At 46.6% G+C, this 14,303-nt stretch overlaps 1 protein-coding gene across 5 annotated transcripts in view; it reads left to right on the forward strand.

The window, feature by feature from the left end:
• Nucleotides 1–14,303, forward strand: part of LOC116425088 (neurotrimin) — a 124,004-nt gene that overhangs the window by 26,637 nt on the left and 83,064 nt on the right. For all 5 annotated transcript variants that reach the window (XM_031972299.2, XM_076369112.1, XM_076369110.1 and 2 more), the window contains 2 exons: nt 1,844–2,054; nt 7,082–7,209. In XM_031972299.2, the coding sequence (XP_031828159.1) occupies nt 1,844–2,054; nt 7,082–7,209 (339 nt within the window). The remainder of the gene's footprint in view (nt 1–1,843; nt 2,055–7,081; nt 7,210–14,303) is intronic.

The following is a 14,303-nucleotide window of genomic DNA, read 5'->3' on the forward strand; positions in this document are numbered from 1 at the left end:
GGGTTATCCTCTTCGAAAAGAATTTTTCGTTTGCCGGATTTGCCGCTTCTGTCACTGAGACCGAGGCAGTTATACAAACTTTTTAATAAAAGTTGAAAACAATCGACTTCCCAATGGACGCTTGAGAGCCGACTTTTTTAAATAAAAGTTCCAAAGCCGATCCCGCGGCCGATGAAAACCGAGCAACGCGGAATTATTTAAACAATCGTCCTCCAAACTGAAACCAGTGGAGATCTCACTCGTTTTAATGAAATTTGATTCGTTCGGCGAACCGCCGGGGAAATGATTGAATTGCCGTGAAGCTATTAACAATAATGATATACATATATATATATACACGTTACACTCCATTGTGACATATCCTATCGATCTTAGCTCTAAAAATACAGTCGAATCGCCTTCTCTTAATATACTCATAGAAACTCTGTGCATCTATCGGAATTTCAATTCATTCGTAATTCGCTTTCCGTATTAAAAATAATTCCGATAATTTGTCTTCCAATAATTTCTTACTTTCTTCGATAATGAACAGGCGATTTCAATCCAGCGTTAATAATCTTCGTCCGAAAGCATAGAGCGTGCTTGCGATTCGAATAAAATAACTTCTGGTCTCGGTGGAAAAGTCGTGTCGTCCAAATTTGACTAACTTGACGTGGTACACGATTGTTGCATTGTCGAGAGGGAGTGTTCGCGACTTCTGAGGATCGCGAAGACCGTGGCAACTATACCAATCAGGGTTGACCTATTTGGAAAAAGGAGTCAGCGGTATCGGGCGGGTAAACAAAGACTTCAGTAGGGCTGTCTGCAGCCGGCAATCGAAACCCAGCCCGGTTAATGAGGTGCTCATTCAATAATGCCCGCCACTTATTTTTCTTTTTTTTCCGAGCACCGGTACAGACTTCGAACACATTCCCTCAGGATTCTCGTTATACCCCCGAGTATCGTTCTTCGATTCTTTCCGCAAATACGCCTGCCTGGCTCGGCGTTGCAGCCACTTTCCCTCCCTTTTCTTTCTTAATTAATTTCCCCCGGCCGGAATCTGGATATTTATTCGAATGCTTAAGAAAATGTTTCATCGTCCTCGAATCGCGAGTCCCGAGGTAAACATTTATACGTTGTAATCTGTACCAGTACCTGCCCGTGTCTGATACGTATCCCGGGCGAGTCGTAAAGACGGCCTTAGCGGACCAAATGAACTCCTGTCCATCCTAGTTCGCGAGAATTAGTCTGTAAAACTGTGTATTTGCATAATGCTTGTTATTCAGCTTAACTCCACCGTAAATACAACTTCCTCCGACGACGAACTATAAACTGTTGCGCCTGTTCCTGCCAATTAGCCCGCGGAAGTACTCGCGCGAAGTTCCTTAATCGAACGAAATGTATCACAAACCAATGAGATCAATGCTACATAAATTATCATCGAAACTCCGAAGGCAATATTTAAAAGCCCAGTGACTCCTTTCAGTTGCATTCTCCAATATTCCATTTAAAAACAAACCACATTTACCAAACACAACCAACCACGTACGTCCCAAAGACGTACCGCCCGTTGCAGCGAACCTGGCGCTCTCGTCTGATTGGTCAGCCTCGAATGCGCACGGCTCGTCCGCAGATTTCCATTACTAATATCCGATTCACCGAGATGTTCACGCACACTAATCGGATCGCGCGACAAACAGTGGGAAGAGTCGTTTCCAGACTCACAATTACATTTCTCAGAGCGCCAATATCCGCCTGTATGACGTCACGAGTGCCAACCTCGCTGCAACGGACGGTAGATTTGCAAAGAAATCAAGATCACAGTTGCACGAACTAAAAGTTCTCGTTTCTTTTGTTTCCTCAGGTGTCCTGGGTGAGGCACAGGGACATCCACCTGCTCACGGTCGGCGTCGAGACGTACACGTCCGATCAGAGATTCGTCGCGACGCATTTCCCGCAGACGGAGGATTGGACGCTGCAAGTGAAATACCCCCAGCGACGCGACTCCGGCACCTACGAGTGTCAAGTGTCAACGACACCGCCGATCGGTCATTCCATGCATCTCTCGGTTGTCGGTTAGTTCCGGCGATAGCCTTTTCTTTCCAGCCCCGACCGACCGGTTCGCCCGTTGCCGGCACGCCGCGCAATCTTCCCGTCGGAATCGGCTGTCGCTCTCGTTCCGCCCGACCCCTGGGTCCGTGCTCGTTAATTTTATTTTCCCCGAAACGTCTATCAGGATTGTCCGACCCCTCCGCGCCGGTTCGGCTTCAGTTCCACCGGATCGGGCTTACGTTACAACGGTTTTCCCAATTCCGAATCTGCTTTGAATTTCAATTAAAGCGACTTTTTCCTTTTCCCCTTTCCGCCTCCTGTGCTTTCCTCCGGCCGATCCGAGCACCCCCGCGCGCGCGCCGGCCTCTGTCCCCGAGCCAATTTGTATTTGCCTCCGCGACGGAAGCGGCGAAAAATAATCAGAGACACAAAGCTCGACCACCATCGGGCGTATCCTCTCTGTTTCTTTTGTTTCCTCGCCTCCCCGCACTATTTCCGAAGAGTATTGAATTCGGACGCCGCGTCGGTCTCGTCGCGGGGGCGCGCGGGGGACGACGGGGCGCCGGTGTTTCCCGTCCGAGTGCTTTTTCCTTTCTTTTTCCACGTTTTTCGGAGATGGGGGAGAGTTTTTGAGGCTTCGACAACTAGTACCGACGAGTTAAATTCCTTCCCTTCCAGGGCTGTTTTTTTGCCACGCCCCCCACCCCTTTCTTCTCTGTTCCATAGTTTCGCTCGTCTTGTTTTTATCGGGTCCGATGTTCGCTTCTTTTATTGCGTTCCCCGTTGCCTTCTGCTGGTTTTTGCCCGGTCGGAAATGCACCTGGATAGGTGCAATCTGGAAATCGGCCGATCCACCAGGACGACTCGTGCTCCCCGATTCTCGCGGGAATCCAATGAATTTACTTCGTTCCGTTCGTTTATTCGTGATATTTATTATACTCCGCCGCTGAGATATTAATTTCAAAAGTTGATGCACCGGATCCGAAGTGTATTTGTAGTCGGGAAATTATATTCGGCCGTTTATACGTTTCATCATTATTTAGCCGTTAACTTTACATTAATACCGCAGTCGGCCGTGCGCGCGCTCCGTATTTCAAATTTTCGTATCAAATGGCTTCGCCGGCACATATTTACCGTACAAACGCGTAAATATTATTATTCTGAGTTATGACGTGAAATATATTATGTTATTGTTTGTAAAATAACGAATCGACCGTCCACGTGGCTCGCGGAGCTCGCGACCGCCGGGGTTTCATATCTTTTTCAATGACGCCGCGCGGCCAAATTGTTCATATCGTTTTTGCGCAGATGCTTCCCGCGGCGGATCAAAAGAGCCAAGAACCGAATTGTTCTGTTGCTTTCAGATGATTCGGCGTTGCAGGCAATTTTTTCTTTTTTTCTCTTTTTTTTTCGAGCCATTCACGGCGCGCCGATGCAGTGGTTTTTGCGGGTGAATCTCGCGCAAAGATAGATCTAGATTGGAATTTTCATGCAAGCTAGAATAATGCTTTTGTGCGCGCGCGAGTCGTCCATTTTCTTCTCTCCTTTTTTTTTCAATTCTCGCCGCAATTTTTTTCCTTTTTTTTCGGCGAGAATATCACCGCGCGCCGTCGACAGCGATACAATATTACCCGCTTCCGATAATAATTCGACTGGGGACCGGCAATTAACGTGCGGAAAGAAGCGCGGGAATTTACGGGCGTCGCGGTTATTGTTCGTTGCATGTCGAACGAGCCGGTGATGGACGGACTGGAACGGGGATATCCCAATTTTGCCGAATGTTTCCGAAATTCTTACGCTCGGCGGGCCAACTTGAAATGCAATTCGCGGTTTTGCGAACGGGAAGTTCCATTTTGCGCGCGCAGGTTTTCGGGAAAATTCTTCGCTCGAAGTGCGCGCCGATAATTCGCGTTTCAGTGGGATTTTTCTTTCCCTTCCGTCGAACGTTGCAAATATTTTCACGAAAACGCGTACGCGTACGCGCCGAGCGCACGGCGGGAACGAAAAACGCTGCGGGAATTTGAATTTCCTGCAACCGCGACGGGTACATTGCTGAATAAATAATTTAATTTTACATGCATCCCTTTCGCAAACTTTACTTTCAAACATTTGCTGGTATATTAATATTTGCCGTTTAAAAACAAGCTTCATTCAAAATGTTCCATTTACACGTTCATTTCCATGAGCCACCACTGTGCGGTCTATTTTCGCGCGTTTGACGTGAACGAGAGCGGACGCGAAAGGAATGCGTCAAATGTTTTCTCCGGCAACGTGTCGCGCTGGAAATACGCGAGAATAGGAACATCACGGTTTCCCGAGTCATTTGAAATGATTAGGTTTCGTTTGATCTGTTACGAGTATTACAGACGGGTAGACTACCGACTCGAGGTGAAAATAATCTACGGTAGAGCATTGTTTCGCAGAGAAGATACACTCTTGACTTCGATCTTCGCGTGTAACAACAGCGGAGTTTCCTTTTTTCTTTTCAATTTATGTGCAGATTTACGAGCGACACGGGCATTGTTTGTTACAAGTAGATCAGGCGAGTGATCGACAGACGAGATAGCGCGCTTGCATACGAGAGGACGTGTAAACTCGAAAAAATTTTCGAAAAATAAAAAAGATACTTTCATCGCGGTGGGCTATTCGTTTAAACGAATCCATTTTTCGATCTATTTTCCCATCGTTCGAAGGGTCACGCTGTCATGGCGGCCACGCCCTGTCATCTGTGACAGGATAAAACACGCAATTCCGGTTCTTGGCAGAACGGTGGCGTAGAAAAATTTCAAATTACTCACGAGCGCGCGGCTCGCCGGGAACCGGGGTTTTCGCTTGCTCAATCAAATATTTGGCAATTGTAAAATGTCGATTCGACCGTTTAATCGTGACACATTTGTCACACAAACATTTCGGTTACATAAAGAAATACGCGCGACGACCGCAATCAACGTGCAACTTCCCATTGGTCCGACGAATTTCGACATTGTTTAAAAAGCAAATTTTCATTCGAGCAGTTTCTATATATTCCACGGAGATATTAATTATTTTCGAATGGCCAAGTGAAATTGGAACCCTTTGTGCACTAACCGGCTTTGTCCTTTTTTCGCCGTATTGTTCGTCTAATGAATTAATGAATCAGTTAATTTAATGAACCGACCTGTAATTCTCTGCCTTATGCGAGAGTACATTTCGACAATAGCTATTCCTGATTATATTGATAATTTGCTCGATGGCATTGGTCGCAACACCATTGGTTGGCGAGGGAAAACAATTCGGATCATAATCATTCGCCTGCGCGTAATTACCCTTTGACTGGAGAAAATGTCGCGGAAAGGAAATGATGGACACTGAAACATTCATCCGTTATTTTGCAATCACAGTCAATTACGTTGAATCGATTACAGCGTCGTTTACTTGTACAAATAAAAGTATTAATCCAGCACAGTTAATTACGCCGGTGGCAATTTCTAAAGTAAACAATGCGGAAGTCGTTCCGGCATTTTCCAGGGATATCGAATATTGTGCATCGACCGTGAAATATCTTTTTATTAATGTTTTATTGAAACGCGTCCCACCGTTAAAATAACACGGTAACGCAGCACGATGATTCTTCCATAATTACTCGGTCTATTCCCAAAGTCACCGTACGCCTGTTATCACTGCAGACATTCAGCCGGAACAACGCAGTTTTGCATCCGCGCTTAAAACGAACTGCGAAGAATATTTCCCGGCGACCGTGGCGTTGTTCGAATAATTTAATATTATCTTTGTCGCACCTGGAAAACGTGCCGGTGTAACGAGTTTCACCGACGCGAACATGTTGTTTCACTTCGCTGTAACGGTGGAACACAAATGAAGATTAGTATCGCGCGTGGAGAGGACATGGCGGGCGGACGCGTGTGTCAGGAGTGGTTTTCGAAATTCTCGCGTAGAAAAGGTGGTCGTTCGACATGCTCTCTTCGGGCTGGAACGTTACCAAAATATCGCCGAACAGTACTGGCGGGAATATATTATCGAATAACATTTGATTTCGTTGGAAATAAAACGCGTTTTATTTGAAATCCAATTTCGCCGGTATCACGCCTCCGTATATATGCATATACATGTGTGTATGTACATGTATATATAAAAATATATACGTATATCCTCCGTTTGGTTACGCGACGCCGTTTTTTCCCACTCGTTACCGACGCCGCGCACGCAAGTATCATATATCACTTTAAAGTTTACATTTCAACGGATGTTCCGATAACATTTTCGTCGTGATCGGTGGGTTCCACCGTTTCTCATGATTCATTAAACGCCTCGGTCGAATAAAGGACAGTTTCTTCCGTATCACGACTTGCAGTATCAATGAAGATAATAAAAAAATTATCGTATTTTCTGCGGTGCGCGTTGCGGGTCATTGAAAACGTGCAGAAAGTGATTGCCCGGTGTGCAAGCTTTATTGAAACCACCATTGTACTGTATTTGTCAGCCATTTGCTATTCGATGTGCTTCACAATTTTTCATTTCATGAATGCGATAGTACAGAGGTGAATTAAACTTCAATATCTTAATTGAACAAAAGTGTTCAATACTCGAAATATCGTACCATCTATTTCCTACTATATCGCATATTGTGTTTTATATATAGTATTACATCGTTGGTCATCGATGTTCAACGAGGCTTGAAAATTTGCCGTCGGTCATCGATCACCGACGCAGTGCTTAATCCATAAATGTATAAGGATGACCCGTAATAGCCTCGTTTTAATTTTATCCTTTTTATTAATTGCATTATGTTGCGATAGCAGTGAATATTTCGGCTTAACCTCGTGCCCTGTGATTTATCTCTCAACTATGATCGATACAGTCGCTTTGCCGCTAATAATTTATCGAACAAAGAGGAAAATTTTACTTTGTGTTTGTCTTTGTTCGCTGTAAAGTATAATTATTGATAACAGAACTGTAATATCGGACACGTTATTGTAAGGCAAGGGATTAATAAATTCCCGATAACATATTAATAATACATACATTGTACCACCGACTCTTTTGTTCCCTACAGAACCGGTGACGTCAATTGTGGGCGAGCCAGAGATGTTTATAAACAGAGGCAGCACGATGAACCTCACCTGCGTGGTGCGTCACAGCCCGGAACCGCCGACCGCCATTTACTGGACTCACGATCACGAGGTACTCCATCTTGTCGGTGCGTCGCGCGCTCACGCGACACGTGCTCGCGGTCGAGTATCGTCCGGAAAGTAATACTCTCTTTAAAACAACGGCGGTACAAATGTATTTTGAAAAGTTTCGCTTTATTCGCGGAATTTACGAATACATACAGTTATTTGTTTCACCGATACAACCGTTGCTCCTCTTTTCTTTAGCAGAGTACATAGTTTTAAAATGCTTGAGTTACACAGGAAGCATATATTCTTTAAATTGTTGCTTCCCGCAAGTGATCGTCCTCTTAAAAGTTTCCGGAATTTTCCAGGAAGATGGTAACTTTCCAGTTAGCTTGCATCTACATGTAAACGAGTCTTACTTTCTGGATAACTCCGGATAACCCTCGTAATCCGCGGCGTAACTTTCGCGTAACGATGAGCTGCGCTCGATCGTCAACGATTGTTTACGTTCGCCGCTGATCACGATAAGATACACTTAAATATCAGAGACAAAGTGAATCAATCGAAATATTGTACCTAACAAAAACATCTTTGCCCCTCAGCAACCAACGAAATCATCGGAAATTGCTTTCAGAAGTAAACTCCGCAGTCGATCATCTCCAAAGTAAAATTCCATTTCATACTTTTCACGTCTTCCGCGTATCCCTTCGCGTTAGCACCGAGATTTCGCAAACTCCAACATTACAATAATCTCCCCTAAGTCCGCCACTTGAAAACAAGCGAACCCAACGTAAAAGTAACGAAAAACCGGAGATCCAAAGCGATTTCATCCAATTCTCTCGCGAACAAAATTCCGTTTGAAAACGGTATCCGGCGCAAGGATTAGCCCAACAGACATAAATATCCTCGGATTAGAAAGAAAAGTCAAGGAACCCGTTGTCCAGGAGAAAGCGGGTGTACCACGCGTGTCCGTCGGGTTATCGATCACTATTAAAGCCGTCGGACGGGCGCGTCCGGCGAGGGTTGACGTTAATGTGGGCGCTCGAACTCGCGCGGCCGGGGTGTGCCGCGGAGAGTCGTCCGGATTTTTGCGTCGCCGAATTCGGCGGTGGAGCGCGTGTCACCGGGAAAACGATCTATTAATGACACGGCCGGGTAATGACGGTTCGCCGATAACTCGGACGAATTGAATTTGTAACGGGAAAAGTTTGGCGCGGCCGTCTCTCGCGGTGCTGGACGGCCGCCGGCGATAACGAGGGTGCGAATGAAATTTCACGACCGCGCGGAGGTGCGCGAACATTGTTCCCTTATTCGCTCGTTCGGCCGGCGCGTCGCGTTTGTCGGTATCGGCCGCTTGATTACATAATTCCACCCCAACTGGGTTACGGGGATGTTTCGAGGGGGAAACTCGGGCAAGGTTAATTTTTGCGTTCGTCATTTTTCTTTCCTCCCTCTCTTCACCGCCGTTTCCGTTCCACTGGCAGCTTCCCCTGTTCGCCACGGCTAACCATTAACGATGAATAACCACCCTTATTACTCTCGCGCCAGCGTACAGTTCCTCGCAAAAGCGTCTGGCACTCGTGCGACGCTTTTCGCGTGTCGCGCACTGGATTCCCGTGATGTTCGACCATTCTGCCGTTTGATCAATCGTTCCTGGAGAACTTGATATTCGTTTATTCGGACTTCGGTACTTACGGGTTGAAAATAGACGATCGGAATGCGTAGTCCTGTAACTGCATCGATCACAATCGACGTGTACCGAATGATGTTTGTCAAGTTCGTTACGCTTTGAATTGCTCGGCGAATTTAGTGTTAACGAGTGTTTGAATCGTTGTAATCGGAGATGATTTCTACCGTAAATCTTGATAAGCAGGACAGGATGTATCGGATTTTAATGGAAATGAGTTTTCTTCGTTTTATTGCCGATGCGTAGAGTATATCATGATTCACGAGTTCGTGCTTTAAAAATAATTCTTGTATTTTATCATCATCGAGTTTCATTTCGTTCGATTCGAAGAGCATATATCTGTTTTAAGGATTCACGTTTACAGCGCAACGTTCCGAGTTATTTAGTACACATCGGATAAAGAAACGACGTACACGGCGCACCGTGGAAACGTTATTTAAATTGTTAATAAGAGCGAGCCGCTGTTGCTGCAGGCAACTGTACGCAGATAAACGCGCGCGCCTCGCGTCGTTATCGGCAGGAGCGAACAAATACGCGAGCTGGAAATTATTATTCGGAGGTGCAGTTTAGGGAATGCATTATTCAATTATCTCGGCAAAGAAGTTGTTAGCGCCCGGCTTTTCGGCGAACGCGCGCTCACGAGCGTGTCTTTGCAAATTTACGTCCTCGTTGAATCGTTGATCGCGCGGTGAATTTTCCGAAAACTTTCCGCTTTCGGAACTTTTCGGGGTACAGGTGTCGTACTCTATTTCCCACCGGCGTTTCCGTCGATAGCGTCGATTAGCGACGCCGTCTCTACATCGAGTTCGTTAAACTTATCCTTCAACCGCGCCGTCAATTTTATATAGAAAATTCCCTGGATAGAAAAATTGATGGAAAATACCATTCGTATCGATCATCGAAGTTTCAAAAACAGAGATGTAACAACAATTATTGTAAATATAGCAATCCCATCAATGAAAATTCAATTTGCCGAATCACGTTCCCGAAATATGATACAACGAGTATTTCGTTAATTTACGAACGCTGCACCCGCATAGAAATCCCGCAGTAATAGAAGACAATTGCAGAGCGTTCCGATGAAACGAATTGAAACGCTCTCGTTTTACGTGTTCCGCTTTAAGGGCGCACGAATTGCTTCTTAAATACTTATTCTATAACGAACAAGCTTTCAGGACGATTTAATTCGCAACACAATACCCCGCCGCGCGGAACTTCCCTCGACTAACTGGCCATTGTATTTATCACGGCTGTTTCTGTTCGCGAGCACTTACTGTCTTCGAGCGTCTTCGGACGGGAGGGCGATCGATGCGGGAATTCGAGACTTTAACGAACGTAGTTCTTGGTCTCGTCGTTGTTCGGGGCTTTCGGTTGTAAGCTCTGTTCCTTTCGCGGGAATCGAGGCTTGTTTCGATGGGGATTCAACGACGCTCGGATGACGATGCGACGGAATGAACGGCGCAGGAGAGCCAGCCAAATATGAAATACGACAAACTTTCGTTTAAACTTCAACAGACATCCGGCTTGCACTCCTTGCGCATTCTTTCCTCGAGAATATCTCTGTTCAGGAATGATTTCACTCGTATCTACCCATTTATTCGGATTTAACGAAACGAATGCTGGAAACCTACCAGACGGCTGAAATCTCCCATTACTGATTTCCTTATTTTGCAGTGATTAGAAAGGCAGGTCCTCTGAGAAATGATTGGAGGAATTGATATAGCGCGCTGAATTATAAATCAAAGTCTCGATAGATTCACTAATGGAGTTTCCATAGAGGTCTCAAAAAGTCGATTCGACTGCTCGGTAGTTTTAATGGTGAACATTCATTTTCTTGATAACGAACCGACCGTTTGATGTATGAGATATAAGAAAGATAGAGTAAGCGTTGCGAAGGATCTTAACTTCTTAGTTTCCGCTTTATCGAGAGATCTGTTTCGATCGCATAATAGTTTCGACTTGTTCGTTCGGCAGCTGAAGTGTTAAACAGTGTCGACAGGTTTCTCTTCGACGAAATCGACGCGGTAAATAATTCTTTTAGAGATTCAGTCGGTTATTATAGAATTTGCCTCCCTGCGGGCGGTACTGCATTAAATCCAATTTAAAATACTGCCTCGGCCTTTGTTTCTCTTCGCAGCAGGTGTTTCCATGTAGATTCGCTGTTGTAATACGATATTAATTAAATCAATCCCGCGTTTTAAGTTTCGAACGCCGGGTAACGCGAGGTACAGAATTCCTTCGAGTACGGAAAATTAATATACGCCGCAGCGCGCCAGATTTCGTGGGATCAGAACCGGTGGAACAACAATCTACGGGATTCAAATGAACTCGAGCCTTATAGTTCGGCTTCCGTAACATCGCGGAACTACCGGTGTCTGTTATTAATCTGTGTTATCGTACGGTTGAAGCGTAAAAAGTGGAGAACCTCGAAGCGACGCGTCCCATTGACCTTTAATCCCTCTTCCGCCGGTTATTTCACGCCACCCTCTCATCGTTTGTCATTGTTCGAAACTTCGCCGGGGCAAACAATGAAACATTTTCACTTGTACGGCTAATACTTAATCCGACGTTAATTAATTTCACGAGCCACTCCTTTGTCGAGCCTCACGCCACATTCTTCGGTCATATATCATTGTCCATATAATTGGCAAACAAAATTATTCCACTTGCCATCGGCTGTCCTTTACACCGGGATTTCAAACGGAACACTCGTCACGCTGAAAAGCCATGACAATGGAAATACAAAACAAAATTCCGAGCGCGGAGATTTAATATTACGCACGTTGGAACTAATCTAATGAAAAACGCAACGGAGGAAGAATTAATCTCGTACAGTGCCGTATAATATTAACTACCGGACTTTACGTAATTTACGAGAAACTTTAAACACGAAACACGTGTATGGAATACCCAAAGAACATCGCACCCCGCGGCGTCCGTCAGGAAAAACCATTTCACCGTAATTCCGTTCCTCTAATTGCGTCGTTTAAAATTCGAGTTTGCATAAAGATCCGCAGTCTATCAATTACAGTAGCGCGCAGTCCGCGGTCGATCGTCCATCAAAAAACCGAGAGATCGAGCGCAGAGCTCGATCGCTGTCGCGCCCGCATCGAAGATTAAACCCGCGGCCGTCCAATCGATTCAGCCCGGGCGGGGCGATTGTCGAAATTAAATTTGAATAAATAAAGCCCCGGACAACGTGTCCGCGCCGGAACCGCAGATATGATGTTTCGCCGGGGCATTAATCACGAAATGAGCGACGGACACTCTTTCAATATAAATCGAATCCGCGCGCGCGCGCGCGCCAGCGCGTCGTTCCCTGAAAAACAATAGCGGAGGCCGAGCGTAACAACGCGGACGAGTTTAACCCGTCCAATCGATCAAAAAATATTGCATTACTTATCGCGAGGCTGGCGTGCGCCGGCCGTATCCGCGCCGGGGAACGATTCAATATCGAGCCGCGCGGCTCCTCGTTAGAAACAGAGGCCACCGGAAACCAAAAGAACGAGGGAACGAGGAAACGCGCACTAAAAGTTCCCAGCCCTCGCGCCGAACGAGGTCACCGAACGTGTGCCAAAGGCCTGTTACGAGATTATCGCGGAATAAGTCGCGCGGCGCGCGCCCCGCCGCGCCGGCACGACTCGGCGAACAACTCGGTGTAATCAACGGATCCCCTAACCCTTTCGAAAATCCCCCGATTTTTCAAACGCTCGCCGCGCGTGGGAAACCTCCGCCGCGGAAATTTCCGCCAGTGGGGCCATTATACGCGAAAAATCCTCGTCGCGCTCTCCTTTCTTCCCCCCCGAGGAGGAAGAGTCAGCTGTTCCACGAATTTCGCGGCACCGACGACGACTCGGCATTTCCGAGGGCTCTGTACGGCCCCGGGCAATGAATAAAACTATCTATTCGCCACTGGCCCCCACCCACTGACTCCGGCACCGCCGAGTCCACCCCCTCCGGTCGCCATTGTGCGTCCTCTCCATCCCCGATTTCGCTCCGTTACTTTCCCCTTTCAATTTCTCGCGCGTCCCCCGCCTCTCCCTTTTGTCTCTCGTTTTCTCCGCGTTCTGTCACGCAACCTGCCTCTTCCCTCCCCTCCGCCCGTTCGCCCCTTCGGCTTCCATTTCCGCGTCCATCCTTCTCCCTCCGCCGGCCGCCATTGTCTTCCCGTCCGTCCTCCTTGAGAGCGCCTCCCCGGAGCGCCAACTTTGTGCGCCCACCGCCGTCTGTCTTTACAATTCCGTCGTCCACTGTCTTTCAGGTTTTTACCAGCCACCCCCCTCCCCCGCTCTCGGCCCCGTGTCCCCCGACTGCTCGCGGGACCATTATCACCGTCACCTTCCCTCGCGACGCGAACCCCACTTTTCCGCTGTCCTTCAGCGCGTCGCGCACACAATTTTCCAGCTTGGATCTCCCGTCCCCTCCTTTTCTCCGCCGACGCGCCTCGAGCCAAACCCCCGTCCACTAGGAGTCCCTTCTTTGTCACACCATGGACGTCGCGTCCCGTCCCCATCCCCCGGGCACGTTATTTATCTCGCCTATCCAGCCTCTCTTCAGCCCCCCTGCGTCGCAGTGTATCAGCTTGTCTCTCTTCTCGTCGGCCTCTAACTACCGTATCCAACGGCAGACAGTCAACACCCGCGCTACACGCTCCGCTGTGTACGGGGTGTCGGGGAAACAGGTGGACGAAGTTTCGGATTGGCGGAGGGGACAGATGAAATAACCACTTCCTTTCGAATGAGGTCCTTTATATGTGATTGGAAGCTTCGCTCGGGGCTTTGGGGATTCGACCTTTCTTCGTCGAGCTGCTGTTTTCGGTTGTACGCTGTGCCACTGTTACCGTGAGCGTAATGGTATACATTTGTTTATTGAAGGTTCCTGAGATCGTTTGTTTTTTCGTTGATAAACCGACGAGTGTATACTGTTGCAGTTACAGTAACAGCGTACAACCGAAAACAACCCTTAACACGAACGATTTCATAGAGGAAAATACAGAAAATGGAAAAAATACCATATTAAATCATTTGACTGAATTGGATTGTTATCATTGCACGTTCGTCAAACTGAATGTTACCACGATGGGTATCATTGTTTATAATATAGAAATGTTTGCGAATCTCTGTAGGCCCATGGAACTTTGAAGTCACATATCAGTATATTGGCAGCTTGTTGATTTATTTCATTTTGCACTCGAAGTGTTGAATAAACTTAAGTAATCAGTTAACTTAAACTTCTATACGCTCAGGCATGAAAGTTCAGCGTCATTATAACTTGAAAGTTACGAAATATGTTCGTTCGATGAAGTTATGGAAACTATTGAACACATTGTTAATTCGTATTCATATGTGGATATTTATTAAGTTAGTACTGCATAAATTCTGTTATAATCGTGAACAAAAATTCAGCCCATAGAGTGTTAACTGAAAAAGGTACGATTCCCAAATGTTTCCGTTCACACGTGCGGCACGTTTGAT

This window comes from Nomia melanderi, chromosome 7 (genome assembly GCF_051020985.1).
Source record: "Nomia melanderi isolate GNS246 chromosome 7, iyNomMela1, whole genome shotgun sequence".
NCBI classification, from domain to species: Eukaryota; Metazoa; Arthropoda; class Insecta; order Hymenoptera; family Halictidae; genus Nomia; species Nomia melanderi.